The 25,005-nt window shown below is 37.0% G+C and overlaps 1 protein-coding gene across 1 annotated transcript in view; it reads left to right on the top strand.

The window, feature by feature from the left end:
• The window catches only part of AHR (aryl hydrocarbon receptor), a 64,367-nt gene that overhangs the window by 1,428 nt on the left and 37,934 nt on the right, over window positions 1–25,005 (top strand). The window contains exon 2 of the mRNA XM_075082968.1: window positions 6,766–6,953. Coding sequence (XP_074939069.1) covers window positions 6,766–6,953 — 188 coding nt within the window. The remainder of the gene's footprint in view (window positions 1–6,765; window positions 6,954–25,005) is intronic.

Raw genomic sequence — 25,005 nt, forward strand, 5'->3', positions numbered from 1 at the left:
CAGGGGAATTAGCTTGAGTGCTTGTTTCCTTACGGTTGGAGCTGTTAGAATGAATGCATGTACATGGCTGGGTTTTCACCCTACAAATTAACACAGGAAGTCTGAAAATGCATTTTTTTTTAAAAATAAAATTCCCATGCTAGAAGATGCATTCAGTATGAAGATAGCAGTGTTTGCTTTTTTTGACCATTTGTTTCCAAACAAAAATGTAGAGGTTCTGAATTAAACTCAGATCTGCATTTTTAAGACATAAATGAGTGGGGGGTTTTGTGAAGGAATAAAAGGATATTGGTGGTGTTTGTAGACTATTAGTTGCTAAAGGTAAATCTTATGTTCTGATTGTGAAAGGGCGAGGTGTGCTGCCTTGCTAGTAAGATGGCTCAACGTCTGGCTTACTATTAAATTCTGGTTAGTCTCAGTTAAAGGATGTGAAACTTTCTCTTTTATGTTACTGTAGTATCTATTTAAGTAACTCTTTTCCATGTATCTCCTTTTCATGTAAGTTGTCTGAGCTTCTCTGTTCAGTTGAACTTGGAGCCTTTTTATTACTAATGGAAATCATTTATCTATTGAGGGACTTTGTCCTTTAGGACCAAAGGGAGAAGTAAGTTTTTTTTTTTTTTTAATTAAAAGTACTCAAAATAATTTGCTCACCCATAAATAGGAGCGGAGCCTGATTATTAACCCACCTTGCTTGGGTTACTAGAAATTATTTGAATGCAAGATGACTTTTTCTTTCATGTATCACTTATTTGTTTGTTTTCTCCTCATAATGGCTATGCTCGTTGGTTGCTTATTCTGTTAGACCAACCTTACAGAACATTGCTTGTGGGTCCGAGGGCTCTGATTTATCACATAACTAATTACAGACTGTATCTTTAGGCCAAAAAAAAGTGAGAGAAGCAATAGGCTTTTGTAACTGATTGGGAGACAGAGGGAAGATGTACTTGCTGCTGGTTAATAAAGATTTTAAACTTTATGAATAGTTCCAGTGTTGTGCTTTCTTGTCCTGTGGTTTGACGGTTCTCTGATTTTAATATCTTTGAAGTTGATATTTCCTCCCCCCAGTAGAATTCACAGCTCTTCAAAGACTGGGGGGAAGGTGATACATATAGACTGTTGGGACTACTTATAGAAGAGATTGTTTCTGTAGTTTTCTTCTGTTCTATTTGCCATATATGTAACTCTGAATGGAGCATGATAATGGTAACCTGTGGCAATAGGCAGCTAGTTTATGGACACAGAAGAAGCTATGCATTTTCATCCACGGCAACTATGGCATTATATGAAGTAGAAGAAATACCTCTTGCTTCAGGTGCAAATAGCTCATTAAAGCCATGGTAGTAACTCAAAACCAGTTTAAGAAACTTCCCCATTCGCACCCCTGCCCCTTACCCCCAACTCCCTGTTTTTACTATGTGCCATGTAAAGAACTGAACTTGGGAGGGAATTTCAGGCTATTGCCTGACGGTGCCGAGTGTTGAAATGTGCTTGTTTGATTCGGGAGGGAATTACAGTATCACAGCTGAAAAAGAAAAGCAATCGTTGGGGAACTTAAAAGGCAACTGTTCCTGCAGTTCATCTTTTTTTTCTTGTCATCTGAAAAAAAAAAACCAACCTTCTAAACCATGTGCGCTCTAATTGCATGTAACATGCTACAGAAATCACTTTCTTAAAACAGAGGAGCCTTTAAATTTCCTCCTCATTTAATGTTTGAACACTGTGAGTCCCCCTGGTGGCAGCACGTCTGTGGGGTGTTTCACTCCCCGCTGAAACTTGGGGAGCAATGCATGGCCCCTGCTTTTTCTTGCTTTTTGAAGTCTTGAATTTATTTTCTCTAGTGGTTAACTGAACTGCTGAATTAATATACTGACATTACAGTAGGAAGGATAAAATGCAAATTTTATGGGAGTGGGGTTTACTATAGATTTATTCCAACATTAGGTGAGGGATATTATATAAATGCAGCTCCACCTTGTAGTTGTTATCTTTTTCTGCCTACTAGCTCTGGTTTTCCCAGTTTTTGGTTTTTTTTCATAGTGTTTGTATAGGAATTGTTTAGCATAACTGCATAAATGTTACAGACAAAGAACAGAGTGAGGGTGTCTAAATGTTTCATACTATGGAGGCACGAAAAGCATAATGGCATGTTTCTTTAGCAGACTAAGTAGAAAATTATGATATGGTTTTGTTCTGTGTTAGCTTAAATGCATTTATGATATTGAATACTCCAGAGAAAAATGTTTGACTGGTTGATCCTTAGTTGTAGAGTAGACATAGTAATTTCAGAAAGCAGTGCAGAGATATTTTATTTTAATAAATGAAACTATTTATGTCTTCTTTCAAGAAAAACAAACAAGAAGTGCCAGAACAAGCTTTCAGAATGGAAGTTCATCAGAATGGAAGTTCATCAGAAGAGAAAAATAATCAGTAAAAGATTCCTTTGTGTAAAGCTGTATCTGCTACAACCAGCAATTTGCACCTCTTACTTGAAATGGAGGCAATAAAGCTTTTATCATATGTAGAATAAATTTAGTATATACACATGATAACCTTGCCAGTCTCAGGGTACCTGTATGTTACATGTAGGCTGCTACTTAAAATTCACTGGTTTTAAGGTTTGTGGGGCTTTTTTTTGTTGGTTGGTTTTTGGTCAGTGCTTCTTGCAAATGTAACTTTTTAGAAGGAGAATCTGCAGCAAGTGGGGACAGACAAATGTAGATAACATGGTCAGTAGACAGGAATGTACTTTTAATTTTTTTTTTCTTTCCAAATAGCCTTTGCTTGTGATTCTAACCGGTAATGAAATATTTTAAAACTGAGTGTTTAACTTTAATTCTTGGTTGGAGTTCTGGCTGTCTCTATTGCTTTGGTGTCCTTTGTACACCAAAACAACCTGAGCAAACTAAAAATCTGTCTACTACTGGAGGACAAACCGTTGCCCAGCATCAGACAAGTAGCATGTTGCTATTGAGGGTTTTTTTTTTAGTAAAAAAAAAACTTCATCCCTTTAGTGGCTTAAATCTTTGCTGGTTTCATTGTCTGCTGAAGGAGCCACTGGAAAGGGTCTCTTGCCCCTTCAAGATAGGTTGGCAACAAGTCTCGATCAAAGAGGTCGATAGTCTGTCATATCTGTTGCTTCCAAAGTAATTGTCAGCTGAATTTTCATTAATTGTAAATTTTGTGTGGGAAATAAGAGTAAATGCCTAGAAGTATTTTTCAGTTGCTAAAGTAATTAGAGACTCTTGGCAGATGTCCCCTATTGTAACACTTTCTTAGTGGTAACTGATACATTTCATATACCTGACCTACACTGAACTAAGTAATATACATAAGAATAGCGTGTTACTGTACTATTAAATATGAGATGAAAATGTATGTAGTTGAAAAGATTAAATCCATTAGCTAGTTGACATGTATATTCTTTCTTACGTACTTTTTTCCTAAGCAATAAGACAGTTTTGATGAACTTCTAATTAGTTTTTTATAACAGAATTAGTTTTTTAACATTAACAAAGACAAGTTTTTTAACATGTTTTAACATGTGCTGCTCTTGCACTTTCTTTTATTTCCTACCTTCATTTCACACTTCAGCCTTGTTAATAAGGTATCATGCTTTTCAGTGCTTGGTTGTTGTGTTTTTTTCCTCTTTTCAAAGTTTTTATTATATTATGAATAAAATTTGTGTTTTCATTTTCTCAAAGAACTGCTTCAATTTCCCTTTAAAAATACAAATTAGTGTGTAAGTATAAAAACTTATTTTGGCCTTTTGATAATAATTAAGACCCAGGTACTTATGCTTACCATGTATGCCTTCAGTCATTAACACTGTGATTATTAAAAAAAAAAAAGCACGTGTAATGAAAACTTCTGATTAAGTAGTCTCTAGCAGACCTGTGAAAATAGTAGTCAGCTAGTGTTATGATGGCAAATCCTTTAGAATTGTTAAAACAAGAATTAAGAGTGCTTGCTTGTCTTGCAGCTGTTGGATGATAAGGATTATAGCTCAATTCGGAGGCACTGAGTGTACAGAGACCTCTGGCCTTTAATTAGAGAATTCAAATTTCCTGTGAAAGGTAAAAGATCAAGAACTGAAAGATTAGTTTACAATCCATTCCTTCCTTTAGTCTTTTTTTCTTTTAAATGAAACACATGCATGGATTTAATCCTGACACAGCACGTAATTTTCTGCAAAGATAATTTTCTGCAACGCAACTAGGGCTGTCTTTAGTGTCAAGGGTTTACATAAGTGGATGGAAAATGGTTTAGCTTGCTACTTATGCCCCCAGCATTTCCGTCCTTATTTTCTTCGTCACTGAAGGATCCATTTTTATACAATGGATTTCAGTTGGGTAACAAAGGGGAATGTTAGGGAAAATCAGTGTTTGATTTGGAGTGAGAGAATATGGTAAGATTTGTACTGTAAATACCCAGTAACTTAATATTCAGAAATGTTGTATATTATATGCAGAAAATCCTTATGCTTTGAACTAGATAGAAGAAAGAGAAATCATTGATTTTGCTTTACTTTCTAATTAGGTCTAACTAACCACTTGACGAGATAACTGCGCAATTGCATATAATTCCAACTTGTCAAATTGCTTATAGAAGTTTTAAGCAAAGCAAAGGACAGTTGTGAAAATAGAGAAGGCTGGTATTTAGTGCTGATATATTTGGAAAAAGATTGTTTTGAATTGTTTCCAAGGGGACCTTCACTTTTCGAAAGCAGTCCTGTTTGATTTGATAGTAGTGAGCTGTTCACTGATTCATATACAACTGTTATCTTGCTTAAAGTTTGGAATTTGTTATTCTGTCTCTACATTTATGGCAGTTTAATACATAAAAAATATTTATGAAGTAACAATGTTACTGGTAATGTTTGGTGATTTTTAACTTTATTTTGTTAGAGTTATATTTAAATTGTGTTAATCATATGGCTGTACGAGTGAATATTTTGCCAGAATAAGAGAATGTGAAGAAAGCTTTACTAAATTATTTTAAGTGTAATATCCATTTGGGGATATGATGAGCTGCAGATCTCAAAGTCAAGGCTTGTGACCAAAGCACACATCTAATGAAATATTTAGTTTGTCATCCATTGCAGTTGATGATGAATGTGTGGGTTTTTTTTTCCAAGAGGCTATTTTTGTATTTTTTGATTCATCTGTTTTCCCCACTTTTCCAACATTTTTAGGATAAAGCTGCACTAGAACTGTGTCCTAGACACAAGACCCTGCAGCAAGCTTAACTTTATCTAGGGAGTAAGTAGTTGCTGCTGTGTGTGAACATTTTGTAGTGTGGCATCTTCAAGTCCCAGGCTGCACATAAGGAGCATGCCGCCTTTAATGTGCAAAAGGGCAGCCATAGCTCTAGAGAACAGGCAGCCCGACTTAAGTGCAAGTTTTTGATAAGCAACAATTGAATAAACAATGCCTGTAAAAAGGAGGGCTTGAGTTTAAACTAACGAGAAGTGTAATTGAAACATAAAGTAAAAACAAGCTAAAAATAGGAATGTCCACTCTATTGCTACTTATTTTACTGGAAATACAAGATTAAATTATTTTTCAGTACAGTTTACTTTTAGCAGTGGCAAAAATATCTATTGGAGCTTTTACAGTTTCTCATCGTAAAATTGATATAAGGATGAAGCTTGGAAGCAGACTAAATGAAATATTTAAGAAATTAACTGCTGAAAGTCTTTATGCTCAGTATTTTCATGAGTGATACATCTTGCCAAACCAACATTTGTATGAGAGCAGCACAAACTGGTAACTGCTGCAGATTTCAAGTAGAACTGCAATACTGGAAAAGTGAGAGTGAATCACTCTTTAATTAGAAAACTGTTTAATAAATATCATAACATCTACTATGGTTTGTGCAGATAGATTATTTGGTTTCAGTATTGGCTTGTAATGACTAATTATAATCCAAATGAGTAGGGGCTTAAACCTCTTCCGACTTCTGCATATGTGGGAAGGTGTGAGTATCCAAGTATCTGGAATTGGAGCTCAGGATGAGTATGAATGGAAAATAGCAAGTTTACAAAAACTTTAATTCATAACAGAAAGCTTTAAGGTACAAAGGTATGCCTTCATCATGCTGTACTCAAATGCACTGCCTTCACCTGAGAGGTGACTTAAAGGATGAGCTCGATAGTGTTTGCTACAAAGATTTTACCTGCTGACAGAGCTGCATCTCTTGTTTTCTTGTGCAGTTTTGAATGCTTCATTGTCTAGCAAGTTACAAAAACTTCTGTTGCATTCAGTTGGCAATAGCCTGTTCCAAACATTGACAAAAATTAAGGACACCTGTGAAAACTGTAATTGAAGTGGAAAAGTGTACTATCAAATGCATTTGTACACCGATAATACTAAAAGTTTTTTAATTATTTCTAATATGAACATTTGGAAGAATTCAAGTGACATTTGAGTGAAAGTGTAGGAAGCTTTTTATAAAAGAAAAAACAAACGCCAAATCTCATGGGCTTCAAATGTTCATGACATGTTCCAAATATCTATTGTAGCTCTATCTGCTTCATTTAACAGGGTCTGTGTGTTGGGGCTGGGGGTGGAGTGGGTGTTAAACCATCTTAGACTGATATTTTTTTTCCAATGGGAAACAGAAGTCACTTGGGAAAAACATTTTGCATGTTAAAGTTTAAAAGACAATTTGTAATGTTAGGTTTGGCAAATATTTACCTTCATTTTGGGAAGGAACTTACATTTATGTTGTGCGTTGTTTTTTGTTTTTTTTTTTTTGCCACAGAGTAAAGCCATCCCCAGCTGAAGGAGTCAAGTCCAATCCATCCAAGAGGCACAGGGACCGCTTGAATGCAGAGTTGGACCGCTTGGCTAGCCTTCTGCCTTTCCCTCAAGATGTTATCGCCAAATTGGATAAGCTGTCTGTTCTTAGGCTTAGCGTCAGTTACCTGAGAGCCAAAAGTTTTTTTGATGGTAAGGGTAGGGAATTTATTTGGTTTTAGACTTCTTGTAAAATTCTTTTCATACTCTATGTTGATTTCAGCTGTTTAAGTACTTAAAACCGTTAATCTATCTGTGTTTTAATGGAGCATCTAGTGTGTGGGTATATACAATGTAACTGTATAAAGTAAGCTTTCCAGTTTCTTCAATACCAAATGTAACTACTTACTTTGCACTTAAATCACCAATCTTTAAAAGCTTTGGATTTGGAAGTAATATTGCCCATAATGAGTCTTCCAGTCCTTTTCCTTAGACTTTCAAAGATACTGAAGAGATTTTTTTCCCCCCTCTGAAAATCGCCTTCATAAAACCGTTACTGTTCAAAACATGTCATATGAGTTCCCATCAGCTGTATGTTTTGCTAAATGATGCATAAAGAAAGACTTTGTTTTGATGTAGAATAATTGCTAGCACCCTTCCTATAGTTTATTGCAAAGGTGACTTGTGAAGAAATAGAGGCAAAGTCTTTCCTGTGTCAAAGCCCTGGTTAATGCAGGGCATGAGGCATTAAAATGACAGCTAAGGTTCTCCAGTTGTGTGGGCAGGTTTCCCCTGGTCCGAGTCCTGGCAAGGGTAATACAGCAGCACTCAGAGTAGTAATCAGGCCACAAGCACGTGTTCTCTTGCACCATCTCAGAGTTGGCCAAGGAGTCCTACTCCTCTCCTTCACTACCAGTTGTTCTGTAGGATGAGATGCAATGGCTGGCTTCATGCCAGTTTCTTCAAAGGGAGAAACAGTTTGGTCCTTTTCATTGCTGGAATAAAGCAGGGAGCTTGTATTTAAGAAAGTGTCTTCTTTTTATCGGTCAGTGAAGTTTTGCAATATTATACTGAAGATGGAATTGTGTTGATCAGCTGTAGCTAAGGAATCTTGCTTGCAATGAAATTGATATTAAATTGCAAGTGTTTTTTTTTTACTAAGTTTTTTTTGCCATTAAAATAACCTTGGTCATCATCAGTTTAAGATTTAGTGTTTCAGCCCCTTGATAGTGACTCCATACCATGGGTGGAAGGACTGAAGAAACCTAACTGCTTGAAGATAGTTACACTTTTTCCTGCAGAATACAGAACATTTATTTTCATTTATTGTGTCTAGTGGCTTCAGCTGACTGATGCTCATAAATTTGTATCCTGTGTTTTATTCCTTGAAGAATATATGCAAGTGTGTTGATTTCTGTGCTTGTTCAGGACAATTCTAGTATGGAATCTACTCAAAGCTAGAGTTGGTCAAATATTTCTGCAGTGCTTTTCAAATGAAAATATTTGCTCCCGTGTAGTGAAGGAGTACTCCTGGCACATCAGTTTCATCAAAGTCATTGTGAGACATCATCTCAGATTGAATTCTGTGAAAGAAATTGGCTTGTCTGTGCTCTCTTGGAGAACTGTACAGAAAGTTCTGTTTCAATGAAACTTTTTTTTAATTATGTATTCTGAAGCAAATACAAGATTGCAAGTTTTTTACCTTACTTGGTATGGAGTGATAATAGCAAATCTTAATTTCTCATGTAATGGAAGTCCTTGATTTTTGTTCCCCACACCACCCCCATCACCCCCAATATGCATTTGAAGGTCCTGGAATAAAGAGTTTTAAGGCTATGATTTGTGTATAGGAAAAAAAAAAAAAAATTAACGGCTTTAGGTGTAAAGACAGCCATAATCACTTCAACCCAAAATTTACATCAGTTGCTTGTTTTGAATTTCAACATGAAGGTAGCTTTCAGCTGTTTAGAGTGGTGATGAATTAGATGTGCATTAGTGGCAGAGAAGTTATATTTGCATTTCAGGTTGCAGTTTAACTGCTGTGGATCCAGAACTGAAGCAAATGTAACCTGTGTTTTCAACTCAGTAGCATAACATTAGGACAGCATCCACATCAGACAAACATGCAGCTAATGCTACCTTACTGGACCATAGCTGTAGATTATAGGGTATTTAGTTGTGTTAGAATGAATTAAGTAGTAGAATTTTGATTTGCTTTGTAGGAAAGGACTTTTCAAGCAACAAATAAGTGCATATACTAGGTGCATTATAGCAGAATATTTTTCCTGTAGTCTCCATAAAATTAAAAAGCCTGGTAGATGTGAAAAGGTAAGTAATTTGATGTTGCTTAACTTCTTGCAAGACATTTTGAACAGCGTAAGATGAAGCAAGTTTAATTTATACCTTCAGATAGAATAGCTTCAGAGGAAGCAGTTTTAACCTTTTCTAGCAGAAAAAGGCTTTTTGCTACTTCTTTTCAGGCCGTTGAACTGTAGGACTGCAAATCAGGTTAATAATCAGTATCTATCTGAAGGTGTTTAAAGGCTAGCATCAATGACTAAAGTGAAGATAAACGAGACTAGCCAACCTATAACTGTGATAGATCCAGTATTGAAAATAAATAAAACCTTTCATAGTATTTTAATGTAGTTAAACATGTGCAGAAAATCCTATAGAATCCTATAGAATAAATCTGACAAATACAAGAGTGAGCACTGATTGTCACCTTGAGTGCCTAGACTGAGCCAACAGGTCCAATTTATTAACGCAGCATGCTGAAGTAAAGGGAAACGCTAAATGAATAACAGGATGCAAATGGGGGGTGTGTAAATTCCTGCGGAAAGTAAAATATAAACGTGTAATCATATGATCTTGCTTGAAAGGAAACCCAAGTTTTTGCTGTAACAATAGATATTTTTTCAAAGAAAACACTTGCATTTTTCCAAGTTTAAATAATCCAGAGTGAATGTCTGTTTTCTGAAGGCGGAAGTCTTGGGGGGGAGGGAAGAACTGTTTTGTGAAAGACATCTCAAGAAGTTACATCAATTTGAGTAAAGTACCTCACTTAGACGACTACAAGGTTTTTTTGCTGATACTTCAAAAGCTAAGTGTGTATGTGTATATATATACACAAAAAATTTTTAAAATGCAAACAAAACACATATTCCCCTGCCCCCAGTCATTAAGATGGTACAGAATTGTCTCCAGAGCTAGATAGATGAGTTTTTTCCATAGTGTCGACAAACGTGGTAGACTCTCTATTCTTACCATATTTCAGGTTGTAGGAAACAGCTGTACATTTTCCCCCCCCCACTTACACAACCTCAGAACACCTTTCTTCTGTTGGTGACTGTATTCTGTTAAGGACTTGCTTTTGCTTGTTGTAGTTTGTTAGTGTAGTAGTTGTGCTACTAAGTGATCCATCTGTATCACTACCCTTCAGACATACTAGTTCTGTGTGGTCAGGTTAGTCTCAAGTCCACATGGTGTCAGAAAGCTTTCTGTACCCCCATGTCAAGCACTCTGGTATGCTTTTATATGTAGGAATTTGACCTTGTAGTCAAGAAGGAAATTTCAGTAGTGGCTTAAAATGTCTCAAGTCTGTTTCTTTATAAAGTCAAAGTTGCGTGGTAGGTCAAAGAAAAGAAGTGATTTAAGGTGGTGTCTCTTCTCAGCTGTGCGGTGCTACCTGCCTGTACTGAAGTGGATTAGCAGTCCTCAAAGTCAAGCAGGATGGCTTAAATCACCACTGGAGTATTTATATTGTGCGTGTAAGATACTTTCAGAAAGTGGCTTAAGGCAAGCTTTTTATTTTTAAGAGACCAGAATAAATCAGGCAGGTGTCTGCTGACACTCAGTAAAGAAAGACTTTATCTGTTGTCCTGGTAACATTTCTCTCCGTTTTGATGCTAAGTGCCCATGCATATGGGCATTCAGCGGTGAAAAATATAAAGTGGAATATAGGACAACAGCTCTTTGTGTGGGTGCAGGTTAGTGTGAGTTCAGCATCTGGAGCACAACTGGACAATCATTTAGGCATAGGCTGTGTTCCCCATGCATACTATATGAAAAAGTCCTTTTGCCTCTAGCTTTGGTCCTTATATGATGAATTGATAATCATTTAAATACTTTACAGCAGTAAGGAACATTTACAATGAGTCTTCTCAGGGTTTTGGTGAAGCAGTTAGATTAAAGGGATAAAAGTAGAGTTCATATGATTGATCACTTTTTTTAATGTTAGGGGTATAATTTTTCTTTTTAAAGGTATACTGAGAATTAAGGAGAGAAGATTGCAGAATCTAAAATGAAGTAGCTGTGCTATGTGTGTGTATTGATACATTAGAAACAAAATTTAAGAAGTTGCTTATTAATTATCCTTTCATCCATTTCACTAAGAATTCTTGTGGTTTAAAGTATGTGGTTTTTTCCATCTTGCTTATTGGACAGTGTTCTGCAATTAGAGAAGAAAGTTTCTGCTCAAAATTAGTTTGGAATTGGTTTCTTATGTTGTATGCAAGTGATTCTGGCAAGCACAGCAATAACAAAATAACGAAGAATTCTTTCCAGTAAGTTTGCATTGCCTAATTTTACTTTGTAATATAATTAACACACATTCCTTGGCATAACATAGCTTAAATTTGCAATACAGCCATTGTCATCACATAAAATATATTCTTTGATATAATGTATTTTTCCCTTGATGCCCGTTGTTCTATCATACTGTATATTGGAGAGAACAGGCTGCCTGTGGCTCTTCCTGTGGAGCCTACAGCTTAAGGTAAATTGTACAGATGGGAAAGACTGGCAGAGTGGGAGGCAATGTATTTTATTCTGTCACATTGAGAAGGCTGCAACGTGTCTGCAGTCTAGCAGGTACAGATAGCCTTTCTGCCAAGTGTTAGGTGGTGGTCTGAAAAAGAAACCTGAAAGTACAAAACAGCTGATTAAAACTCAACCTGTTAAGGCCAGGATAGTACAGCAGACCTGGCCTGACTTGCTTTTATTTCAGACTGTTACTATATTTACCTGCCTTGTGTGTCTAATGTAGCTTTCCTCATGTATTTTTTGAAAGTGTGTGACTTCCCTTTCACGTTACCCTCTTTCCCTGCTCCTCCTGCTGCATACATAAACACTCCTGACTCCCACATCAGGAAAAGGTAGAGCCCTCCAAGGTAGAGGAGCAGCATCAGGCTGCACTTACTGCTTTCAAGTGTTTATGTTGATGGCATATAGGAATTCATTGTTGCTAGCAGTTTCTGGTGGGCTTGACTAGTCTTACTCGATTCATGACTCCGTCTTGAGCCATTTCTGTACTCCCAAGGTAGAAAACACCCCATAGTTTGAGAGAAATTGTTTCTGGCTTTTGTAGGATGCTATCTGATTTTGATGTGAAGAAGTTAAATGGAGAATCCACCACATCTCTTGGTGATTCTTCTAGCAGATATATCATCCTGTTAAATATTATTCAGATTTAAATTTGCTTGGTTGCCAGCCTTGGAAGTTATGTTGTTCTCTGTCTAATTAGCTTTTCTGTATTCAGTATTTCTACCATGCATGTGAATTCATTTTCACATTTGTGAATGAGCGACTTTGAATCTTATCTGAGTTGGGGGGGGGGAATTGGAAACAGAAAAACCCAAAACCCAAACAAACCAACTATGTTTCCTTTTGTACTGTCTTCCCCCCTGGCCCCAATCCAAAATTATTACAAAATGTGAACCTTGGAATTGTATGGTTATTTCAGTATCAGACTATCATACCATTCAAGTGATTTCCTAATCCATGCTTGTTTTTCCACACTGTTTGTCTTCCCCTGCCTTAAATATTTCCACACCCCCCCTCCCCCCCCCCCCCCCAAATCCCCCAAGATTCATACTGAGCATTTGTGGCTGTCTGTTACAGGCTACTTTAGCCTGTATTTTACATAACAGAACGTAAGTAAGGTTAAGCTTTGAAGTCCTAAATTCTGATCCTCAAAAACGATGATTAGAGCCGTGTAGCTGACGTCACCTTAAATATCAAAGTGTTTGTTTTCATTGTTACATGCTCATTCTTAGCTTGCTCAGAAACACTTTGTTTTTAGGAATGCTGTGTCACTAGCTATGTCATGCAGCTAGGCAGCTCTATACCCCTATGGATTGCTCTAATCCACATTTAATATACCAAACCAAACATCTAAAATTGAAAATTCTGATTATATCACAACGTAAGAGCTTAATATGTCAATAAATTTGTAGGATAAAGAGGAGAAGCTGGTACAAATCCTGATAGTTAATGTATTCTTTGGATTTTCTTTTCCTGTTGCACTCTAGTATTTCAGTGATTAATCATTGTTAGAACTCCCTTTGCAAGGAAGAGAAATAAAAGGTTATCTCCCCTTCTATGCCCTATATGTATTATTTAATGAAAGGCATATGGAAAGTCAGTGTAGGAGCCTCTTATGTTCTGCAAAGCTGTGGTAAAATTTCTTGAAAACCCTGTCCCAGTATGCAGACCATTTGTCTTTTCTCAATAGCCCTTGTTAATAGGTAGATTAGTTTTAAGCATTACTGTTCTGGGCTTTGCTCTGGATACCTGTTGCAGTGAATGTTCTCTCGTTCATAAAATCAGAGCCTGAATACAATTTCTACGCTAACCGTATAAGTGTTCTGGAGATTGATGCTGTTAGTGTTAGTATGACATTCAAACCCAGAAGGGATAGCAAGATAAAAAGACTGGCCTCAGGAAGTACTGCTGCTTCTCTGACACTGTGTATTCCAAATCTTGTAACCTTTGTTAACCTTTTTATTACTTTACTGTAGGACCTAAAGATAATGAGATTTGGAGCTTTTTGTTTTTCTTATGTAAACCGAAGTAACTGTTTCCCCCTCCTCCAAAGACAGTTTGAGTGGAAAAGTATAACCAGAGGAAGTACCAGATTCTCAACATCTGTCTTCCATGGGCTTCATGATTCATCCATTTGAATTTGTACAAGTACAGTTCGCTTGACTATGACCTTAAAAATATGTTCTGGTAACTTAAGTGTGAATATACTTCTAAAGTGTACAAAGGATCTATTAATACTGGAGTAGCTTTTCATGCTGTATGTGCCTTTATGACTCAGCAGTTTTCCTCCTGTGTGTGCTCATTGATAGGAGAAATGCCCTAGCTTTTCCGGTTTGATTTTATCTGTATTCTGTTAAGGAAATAAGACTTGTATGATTGAGCTCTGTAGATGTTTATGGTTCTAGCCAGTTATAACACTGTTTAATTTTTCCTGAGTAAACAAAACCTAGCTCTTTTAAAACAGTTTCTGCTCCATAAATGCTTTGATAGAGCTCTAACTAGTTAAAGTATGATTGTTTTGTGAATTGTTTTGGAAATCTAGCTAGATAATTAGAAGCTAATTCTAGTTACCAGAGCTTGATTGTTGTAATGGATTAATTGATAATTTATTTTTAAGAGAACCTGAAAAAGGTAAAAGAGAGAACCAATTTCCAAAAGTGCTCTTCAGAGTTTCAGATGATGTATTGATAAATGTTTCCTGGGAAAAGCCTCCCAGGGGTTCCTGCACCTCAGTACAGTGATGGACTGTTTAAGCTGTATATTTTAACAAGGCATTATGTTAATGATAAAACTTACTGTAGTTATTATCGAAACTTAAGTGAAGTAAACTGTAAGAACTAGAATAATCTGAAACTGCCTTAAGAAAATGTAAGTTTGCTGTTTGCCAGCTGTGAACATTAAAGGGGACATACAAATAGGAATTAGTCGCCCTCAGTGGTGCATGCTAAACTCTGTTTTTAATTGAACAGAGATGCTCATTTTTTTCCACTGAATAATTGCCTCTTGAAATCCAACCCATGTGCCTTTTGAATTGCTCAGTACCACACACTTTATGCGTGGCATCGTATAACATCTAGTAAGCTGAAAGACATACATACTTGGCCCTTCAAAACTAATTCGAACTTATTGCATAAAGTAGGAATTTACTGGAGCAAGTCCATGGACTGGCTGGTCAAATATTCTGACTCCACTGTCACATCTTCAGCGGTACAATTCTTGTGGGCCAGTATGAGACACTAGCTTTTTGTACTGAAGTGTTTAGTTTCAGTGAATTTATTTTTGCCTTTTGCTGTCTACATCAGTGATACAAACTGAAGGATGATGTCTGTCCTTTGTTGATTTTTTTTTTTTTTTTAAATGTACCACATCAATATTTTGCATGTTTGGAGGAAAAGGTGAGGGTAGCCCCCAGTCTCCTCTTTGCTTATACCATTTGTTGTTTGGTGTACTTTTATCAGACAATGATCAGAGAGGTGCCTGGAATAAACAATTGCAGTCTTCCCTTCTTTTCCTCACAACTGCTCTTAATTTTGCTCTGATACTGTCATGCTCTGTATGGTGCTATATGTAGTATCTTACCAGAGATCAGGCTGTTGATTTGATCACTTTAAAGGATATTGAAATGCATCTGGTGTCATACAGCACACTGGTACTGAAGGCTTTTGTTAACATGCTTTCTTGACCTGTTTAATGGGAAACTTTGTAGACAGGTAGAGCCTAGCATATATAATTCTGTGTTTTGTAGCTGATCCTTCAGAAGGATAGCAATGCACATATGAATTCCTGGTCAGTATGCTAATTGGGTGGCATAAATGCTAATGAGTTATACCTAGTGATGTGGAGGGGAAAAAAGTTGTCTCTTTTCATGCACCCCATCAGCATTTGAAGGTAGAATGCAAAGCTTATGCTCTCCTGCAGGAAGGGTTTGAGCCCTGTGGCTGTAAAAGTTTTCAGGAATTTATCAGCCTGTGTATTTCTGAAGTGTCACCCTTCCCTCTGCTTGACTCAAGCTGTATTAGCTGACTTCAGGCCCTGTGCTGGAACACTTGCAATTACTTATCTTCAGTGTTAGGAGCATCAGCTACCTTGAATCTTTCAGTCTTCCCTTCAGCATGGATGTACTACTCTGAAATGGCTTAGTTAAGTGACAGTTCTTCCTCAGCTTTTGCCCCATGAGAATACTAGTCTTATTCATCTGTAGGCTGTGGGCAAATCATGCCTGACAAACCTGACTGCCTTTTATGAGGGATGCCTGGTTTTGTGGACAATGGGAGAGCAGTGGATAATTTTTCCTGTGATTTGAACAAGGTCTTCAGTGTTGACTCTCGTTTTCATATCACCAAGCTAGTGAGTTAGGGTCTCTCCAGAGCATCCCTCGAGTTCTGTCCCAAGCGATCCATTCCTCTACCCCTCTGTGTAGAACAATTGAGGTCTAACTGTGTTGACTTCGATGGCAAACTGTGAAGCGCAGGGGGTGACTAGAGATTTCTGCAAGGGACAAGGAAGGGCTCATCTTTCAGACTGAGAACATGCATCTGGCTTTAACAGGTTATGCCCATGGGCCTTGACAGTGAAATGAGTTAAGTCCCATATCCCAAGTAGGGAAAAGACAGTCTTGGGCTAGAAAGGAAGCAACCCTCCAAAAGCCCACTTGACTCCCTTGCCGTGCTTCAATCATTGCAGAAAATCTTCTGTTACATTGATAGAAAGTTTTGAGTTGGCATAAAAAGACAACTTAATCTCTTTTGGTGGAATGTATGGTTCTTTCCTTGGTTTAAGTAAGAGATTTCTGTTAGGAAGTGCTTATTCATTAATACCCTTTAAATACCACGGTTGGACTTGGATGGTCGTGTGAAGAAACCTTCCAAACCCACCTCCATACCCTTTTAATGTAATACTGGCAAAACTCAACATCACATTTTACTGTAAGTGATCAGTAGAATAATTAACTGTCCTGTTTCATAAATGGAATGTAATTGACTGTTTCCTTTTTTCAGTTAAAATCATAGAGAAATTTCCTAAGCAAAAATTCTATGAAGTTGCCATTGAGCCATCAGTTGGGTGAAGCCAAAGTTAAGGCATTGTTTCAGTAAGAAAAAAAAAAAACAACCAAAACCAGATTTGAGTTAAACATTGAGTACCAGGGCCAAGTTTGAGTCAGATGAGTTCCTATCAGTTTCAGTGGGGTAAGAAACTGAGTCCTAGGCTTAGTAATAAAAAATGACTATTGATGCATAAAACTGAGAGAACAGTTATTTCCATAAGGTTTTCTTTTAGTGAAGAGTTTAACCATTTGTTTCAGAATTAGTGACTTAACAAAAAGAAGTATGGTATTAACTATCATTTTCTACTTGGTATTAACCTGTTTTTTCTACAAATCAGAAATATAACAAATGGATGATGATTTTTAAACAACATGTGATGTCTGATTAGCTCTATGCATATAGACTTTCTGCATGGTTCTAACGTATGGAAAAATTAAGTTTATATGAAAAGAAGACTCTGGTTTAGGAACCAAAGGTTCAAAAAAACAAAAATATCATAGGCAGGTACGTCTGTGCATCTAGGTTCAACTTCCATTAGATCTCATTCCACAAGGAAGGAATGAAATTCACTTTCTTTTTGAGGTGAAGGATGGAAAGTCGAAAAAATGTAGCAAGATTTTTTTCTCCCCTTTCTGTGGCTAAAGCAGTATCATAGGTCTGGTAAGTTACAATTTACAGGCGTGCACCTCTCGCTGACCATTCCTGTAGAAGCAAGGAAGATGTACCCAGACAAACAATTGAGTGGGAAATACCTCAGAAGAAATGCGGGTGTGTCAGGATATGGTTTAGGTGATTCAGCAGGTGGCTGTTGTGTCTGTGACAGTTATGGAACAAGAGTTCATTGCCTGTAAGTCTTGAAACCACAAGCAGTATATGGTTTGGTATGTGGTTATTAAGCTTCAAAGACCAAGTGAGAGTTGACAAATTTGAACAACTGCATGTTTCCTGAGATGTAAAGTAAATGATAAAAGCAAAAATAAAGTTATTCCCTATGTGTGCTTAAAAAACAAAACAAAAAAACCCAAACCAAACACAAAAACAGCCTCCCCACCACCAAAAATACAAAACCCAAAAACCAAAACAAACAAAAAATCCTGAACTAAAATTCTGGCATCAGCTGACTAGTTACAACTGGCTGGCCATAAATACTCTCCACACTAATTGCTGTTCTGTTGCATTATAGCTATGACATGTTGCTGGATTCAGGGTGGTTCTTTCTCAACCCCAGGTTCTGTGTTAAGTTGAGGAGGACTACCACTGATGTTTTAGAAGCTTGGAAGTTCCCAGACAGCATATAGATACCATTGACCCTCGCTGACAAAGACGTAATAGTTTTTTCTTCCTGATCCTAAACTTCATGGTCCTGTAACCTTCTGCCTCTTTCTTGCTTGCAAAAATGGCTGCTTGCCTTTCAACTCCCATATAAATCTCATTCTCCCTTTTACATTCTCCTAATCTGGGAGCCTGATGGAGGTATTCTGAGCAAGAAGCACACACATGCTTGTAGGCTTTAAGGGAATGAGCTTTTATTGCATAGTGGCTGCAACAGCTTCTGATTTCCCCCCCACACCCTTCTTTTTTTCCTCCCCTTCTACTGCTCAGGAGCAGTGGCTCCTAATGCTTACCACACACGTAAAATAACTTTGAAGTGTCTTGCATAGCACAGTTTGGGAACATCTGCTTTAGGTAGTGAAAGTGTTTGCATGAACAAAGACTTGAGTCTTCTAAATGCAATGACTGAACTCATTTGTGGAGGTAGGCACATGTTGACTTAATGTGGTGTTTCTGGAGTGATTAATTAGCATGCTGTGAACTAAGTTCAGCATCACGCAGTTACTCGCTTAAGGAAAAAACAAATACACAACTTGGTTGTTGGTTTTTCCCTCTACTTAAGAAAACATAGCAGTGTGTTAAGTGCCACTTTGTGGCAAACTAAAGATATGTCCCCCATTTAAGGGAGACTACTGTATAAACATGTAACATTCCACACTTAATAATGCTGTTACTTTTTTTAAAAAGCCACATTAAAAAGGTTAAGAACATGCAAAAAACCTGAGTTCAGCTGCCCTGTGTATCAGAGCGTGATTTGGTTTTTACTGTGAGCAGTTCGGTGGTATATAATGGTTTTTCAGATCTTTAACAGGAAATTTTTTATTTTATTTATTTTTATCTTTTAACAGCCTGAAGAGAAACACCAGTCTGCTTCAACAAACAATTCAGGGCTTGCTGAGCTGCATTTTTGGGAATGAGTCAAAAGAAAATATCCTCTGAAAGTTGAGGAAAATTTCATACACAATCTGATTAAACTTCAAGTTCTTGGGTTATCTATGCGTTGTTTTAGAACAGGTTTTTATACCTTTATGGTATATATGTTGGGCAAATCTAGTAAAATCTAGTGTCTTCATTCTGAAAAAGTGCTTTTAAAACCAGAAACTGTGTTTCTTCAATGTCATAGCTTCAGCTATGTCGAAGATTGTCATACCTACTTAAATGCTTGTAAAAGAAACTCTGACTCTACGTGGGTATGATATTGTAGGGAAAAGAATTAAATTACTCTGGAACTTACCTTTTGCAAAGCATTTTGCTCTCAGCATGCAGTAGGCATTTTTGTATAAGCCAGTAGGGTTGTTAACACCATCTGCCATGTAACTAACTTGACAAACTATCCCTCTTCTTATGTCTCAGAGAGAACTAGAATATTGTGCAAGGTATTGAAAATGGAGCGAGTTCTACATGGAAAAAAACCCTACATGTGGAAAAGAAATCCAGTTTTGGTCATAACTGTTCTGTAGTTGCTAATACAACTTTACTGTCTGGTAGCAGTGAATTTTGTAGATGGTAGGAGCCGTGACTTGAGGAGTGGGATTTAGCCAACAGTCTGGAGATTTGTCAGGGCAAGAAGAGAAAGCACCATAAGAGCTCAGGCACTAAACTCCTGATGCTCATGCTAGTTTTCCATTTTAGTGGGTCTAGTACTAGAATGTTAATTTTCAGACTTGTGACGTTTCTGGTTCCTCAAAAGTCAAGAGATCTGTCAAGAAATTTCTAAGGATAAATTGCTGATGTTATGAGATTTTTATATTTGAGCTGAATTAGGAAAAGTTTAGCAGAAGACTGTCCATAGGCTTTCCAATTGTGTTTAGTCTGATTTGTATATTTTGAAAATGTTTTAAAACAAGTACTTAAATATTTAACTCTCTTCAGCATTCAAGAGCAAAATAGACATTTGCTTCTCTCAAACCATATCAGAAGAAAAGGTTACTAGGCAGTTTCAGTTCACTGTAAGTTATGGTGTTTCTGTTGATGTTTTAACATTTTTGCATTAGTGATACAGAAACACTGATGGAGAAAATGTTAAAAAAAAAAGTGGCTAATTGCCTGGGCTTTTGAGTACTATGTTGTGCAAGGGCGTTTCCTTCTCAGGCACAACTTCTGCTTGCTTAATTGAAAGTGCTTGCAGTAGTCACAATAAGATTAAAAACCCCAAACCCTGATCTTGTTTTGCTGTACAGGCCAAGTAAAGGTTAACTTCTGTAAACAATGGAAGGCCTTGATTGTAAAGAAAAAAAATTATTTGTGAGAGTGGGCCTGTGTGTGCAAGCAGGTTACCCTTCACCAAATGGATCTGAGCTGCCTGCTCATAAAATATGATTTGGGGTATTTTCAGAATCAAAAGTTGGGGCAAAAGTTCGAAGTTATGAATATGTGAAATGGATGTTTTATTTTTGACCTCCAGCAAATGCTTTTCCAGTAAAATATAGAGGAAAATAAAATGGGGGTGGTGGTGGAATTGGAGCCAAGACTGGATAAAAGCAGAGGGCACCTACAAAATCATTAGGATGCTTGGTCAGAGAACTAAATAAGACAGACACCTGGTAAAAGACAGAGAAAGCTGTAAAATCTGTGTATACAAATGAGAAGTTTAAAAGCGTAGTTAGACTAAGAAAGAAGAACATTTTCCTTTAAGCAATAAGGAAGCCTAGAAAAAGATGGAATGGTGGAATATTGTACTAATTGTTATAAACTATATAGGAAAAAGTAATTCAAGCAAAGAGCTGGATTACTAATAATGCAGAAGAAATGTAGTGAGTCTTACACTGCCACTTCTAACTTAGAAGGAGAAAGTATTAGAGATACTAATGACGGAAGAGGACGTGCCTGAGCTGGCAAACTTTTAGAAATAATGACATCAGGCTCTACCTGTTACGTGTGCAAGAACACTGAAGGAACCTTACAAGCTTTTTTTCTCGCAGGATTTGAATCTGTCTGAATTAGACCAAAACAGAAGAATGCGGCAAAAAACTTTCCCAAAAGTTGGGAAACATGGCTGTGTTTGAGAGGAACCTTAGCAAGCAGCTTTATTCCACACCTCCCAGCTTCAAATTACTTTGCTGCCGTTTTATGTCACCTGCAACATCCATTCCAGTCTATATGTTTAGTGCAAAGGAGGTGTGTTTCTTGTGCTACTGTTTGCTTGTGTTTCCATTCATCAGTTCAAGTAGCAGTGCTGAGGAGCAGCTCGTGTTGTGAAATGCATCTCACCTCTGGAACAGTATGGCTCAAATGAGTCATTACATCTATATACAAAGGCATGATTTTGGGAGGGCTATTTTGTAGTTAGTTTTAATTCTGTCTTTTAATGGAGAGGGAGACTGAAGTGCAAGAGTGGGAACAGATTATCTGATGTCTTTCTGTGCCTTCCTCTAACTGAGGTCTCGTACCTGACTGTTAGTGACTAACCTGGTGATAAACAGCTAAGACTCTCTCATTTTTAGCCCCTCACCTTATTTTCCCAGTTTAAGCTTGTAAGTGTCCTAGGAAGGAATATAGCCATGTTCATTTTTGCCTCTTCTCTCCCAGGAAGCCCATATGCAAATTTATTTATAGTCTCTTGGAGAGGACTTGTCTGATTAAGGGACATAAATGGCAATGAACAGGAAGGGAAGGTAGAAGGGGGCAGATTCAGATGATAAACTATCAGATGGTTAGAACTGTTCAGAAAACACTTCTGCTTTAAATCTGTCTCAGAGAAAATGGCCTTTGCAGAATCTTTCAATGATGTTCAAAATCATGTGCTGCTTGAAACTTTATGGGATCTTACATGTGTGAAGTCGTATGGGAAAAGGTCTGTCTCCCTTCTGATTTGGTAACGGTTCCCAAGTCTACGGTTGCTCTCTTTCGTAAAGTGGGTCACATTCCTTTCAGGATGAAAAACATGGAAATTGACATTGTATATAAATATTTTCATACTTGAGGTGTCTTTCAAGTGTTGTGAAGATTTTCTGGCTGCATTAGCCAACCCTATACCCACAGCTGTAATAAAGTAAATGTCAGATTAGAGCCATATTAAATGGAAGGTTCAAGAGACTTTTGGAGGAATTGCCTTGATTTATCTTTTTTTTTTTTTCATTCCCCTTCTTTAGCACGCTACAGCAGTGAGAATACAACTATTTCAGACATTTTCAAATTTTCTAACGTGATGTTTCATGATGGCACTCTGTGCACAGCTATGTGCTTCTTACAGGCATCATTCTAGGGCTCCATGATCTTTCCCTGCAGGTAATTCCTGTCTTCCTATAGGTGTTTACTGACTTTATATGTCACAGCTGGATTCTCTCCTTTCTGTTCACCTTCTCTGATGGAAGAACCCAGTAGGTGCTATTAGGACACTTCTTAAGCATCAAGAATTTGAACGCCACATTCAAGGGACTTTTAAAATACAAATCATGCTATTAAATGTTCATAGGCATACTTCAGACATATATATATATATGGAAGGTTCTCTGGGAAGATACGCAGTCAGGATTATCACTTTTAGTGTGACGACTGTGATATGACACAGGAGAATTTATTCTCCCTTAATTAGAAACTTAATGCTTAACAGAGGGTGTAGTTCATTTGGCAGCATCTGTGAGATGTTAGGGAATCAGTTCCTTATTTTAATAGCTTTATATTTTTGTTTGTGATTTCATCATTACAATCAGTAGGAACCAAAGCACTAAAACATTTCACTAAATGCTACTTTTTGTCAAAAATCAACCTAGGAAATAAAAAAATCCATATTATGGGATATTCACTATATTGTAGTTGTATATTAAGGCCACAAACTGAATTCTTTTCCTCTCAAGAAATCGATAATAGCCTTAACCAATTTACACTTGAATGATACTTGTGTCATTTCTGGTAACGCAAAAATTAATCTCAACCTGGTAAATTGTTAGCTGATGCAGTAAATTTGACTATAACATTGCTACAGCATTGTCTTTTCCACGTACTTCTCTGAAAATAAATGTTGCCGTCTCCTTTCTGAATGTGATAATGGACTGTGTGTTTCTTGAATTGAAAGATGAGTTGTCACCCACTTAAAGGCTCTGGATAAGGAAGTTACATGCGTAAGATAAACGGGGCAAAGAGGTGCAAAAAAAAAATAGTTGTAGAAAAGCTGATTATTTTTTATTTTTTTGCCATACAACAATGAAAGCTGTAATCAGCTCTGATACTCATTTGATTCTTAGTTTTATGAGCAGGATGAATTTTTTATAGCAGATGCTTTTGCTGTTTTGCTTGCAGAATGAGTTGCTTTCACGGAACAGGTTGGATGTCAAGTATTTTGTCACTTGAATTTATTCTGCAAAGCTGGCAGCTATATATGTGTGCATAGTTGGTGTAATATTGCTAAATGTTTGGAACAAAATAGTAGACTTTTTTTTTGGCGCTAGTATCTAAGGATGAAAATGGCATTTGGTACATAAGCAGAAAGTTGTAACTTACTACAGTACTAACCAGACTAAACACCCATAGTTACTTTCTGAAGAAATACATTACTGAGCTCCATCTAGTTTATTTATAATTCACCCTTAAATTATGCCAGTTATGTCTGAGGAGAGAGGCAAGTATCAGTAGTTTTCACAACTTTTCATGCATGAAGAGTGGAAAAACAAATCTGCTATCATAGACACTGCTTTTTTTTAATGACTTCTTTTGTTGCTAAAGCTGGAAGTAGGCTAGGAAAGTTCATAGCAATATGATAAGTTTTTGATTGCCCCAGAAAGCCAGGCTGTCCTGAAGAAGGAATGCCTGGAAATTTCTTGTCTGTCTTATGAGACTGCACAGGATCAGTTCCATCTCAGAGGTTCTGGATGTGCTGTGTGCAAAACAGGCCATGTCTATCCCACCTGTTGTTTTAGCTTTGTACAGGTCTGTACCTTCCTCTGCTCACATATTATTGTATTCATCGCTACTAATATGGCTTTTTAATTCCCTTTTGCACTTGAACTTTTGTTTTTAAACATGCCTGAGACACCAGTCAGAAGTTATGCTTTTAGCAGGGTGAATTTTTTGTTTCTCCCAAGTAGTTAATACATATAGGTACCACAAAACTGGAGACAGTACAGGCGCATTTCACTTTTCCTAATTGGTAAAATAACATAAATCACTAACTTTTCCATCAGCCTTGCACAGCCTAGTTGGTTTATTGGAATATGTTTGGGTCAGAGAGAATTAAGAGCTGTTTGTGGAATAATAACATTTGTAGGGAAAATATATTAGTGGTCATCTGCTCTCTTTGATGATAAATGTAATGTTGGATTCAGTGACGCAATATTTGGCCATCACATTTGCAAATATTTTATATTTGCAAAGAGGCTTACAAAATTGGGAGGTTGCAGCTGATTTTATTAAATACATTCTATTAAACTTTATTTGGGCTTCTGGCTCACAGTAGCAGTTGAGCTCTGCAGCAGTGGCTGAAGCTGGGTGACTGTGAGCATTGAGTTGCTGCAGTCTACTACTCGCCATATTAAGGAAGCGCTATTGTTTTTGTTTTACATGAGCACCATGTGCTGTGAACTATCACAGTTTAAAGGCAAATATGTCTGCTGCTGAAGTTACCCAAGTTGTAAAGCTAGTAATGTCTACTTTCAGGTGGCAAGGCAAGCTGGGGGTAGTGTTTAATGGGTGGGTATCTTACCTTCACAGATGAAACCCTTCTGCTCTTTGAACTGTTGAATTTGTTTCCATCTTATTACTTGTGTTTTGCTATAGGAATGAGGATTATTCAACTTCAGTCATTAGGAATGCAGATATCTGAAACTGAACTGCAGAATTAATAAATTATATCCAAAATTTGTTTGTAAGTGCTATCAAATGCTTCTAAGTAGTTTTCATCTCTGTTGGAGAAATAGAAACATTCTTCTGTTTCCTTTTATGAACTTACGTGATGTATTAAATGTAAAGGTAAAATTAATTCCTTAAACTATGATTGTCAGTTTTGTTACAGAAATGGTGACGTGCAAGGCAGTAAGGGAGATGCATATAGCTTTTGCCAAAAATTCTCATGTTGCTGTTCCTTCTTTTGTACCATAAGCTCAGGGTGATGGTACGAAGCTGTGCCTTGA

The sequence above is a fragment of the Phalacrocorax aristotelis genome, chromosome 2, assembly GCF_949628215.1.
Source record: "Phalacrocorax aristotelis chromosome 2, bGulAri2.1, whole genome shotgun sequence".
In the NCBI taxonomy this organism is placed as follows: Eukaryota; Metazoa; Chordata; class Aves; order Suliformes; family Phalacrocoracidae; genus Phalacrocorax; species Phalacrocorax aristotelis.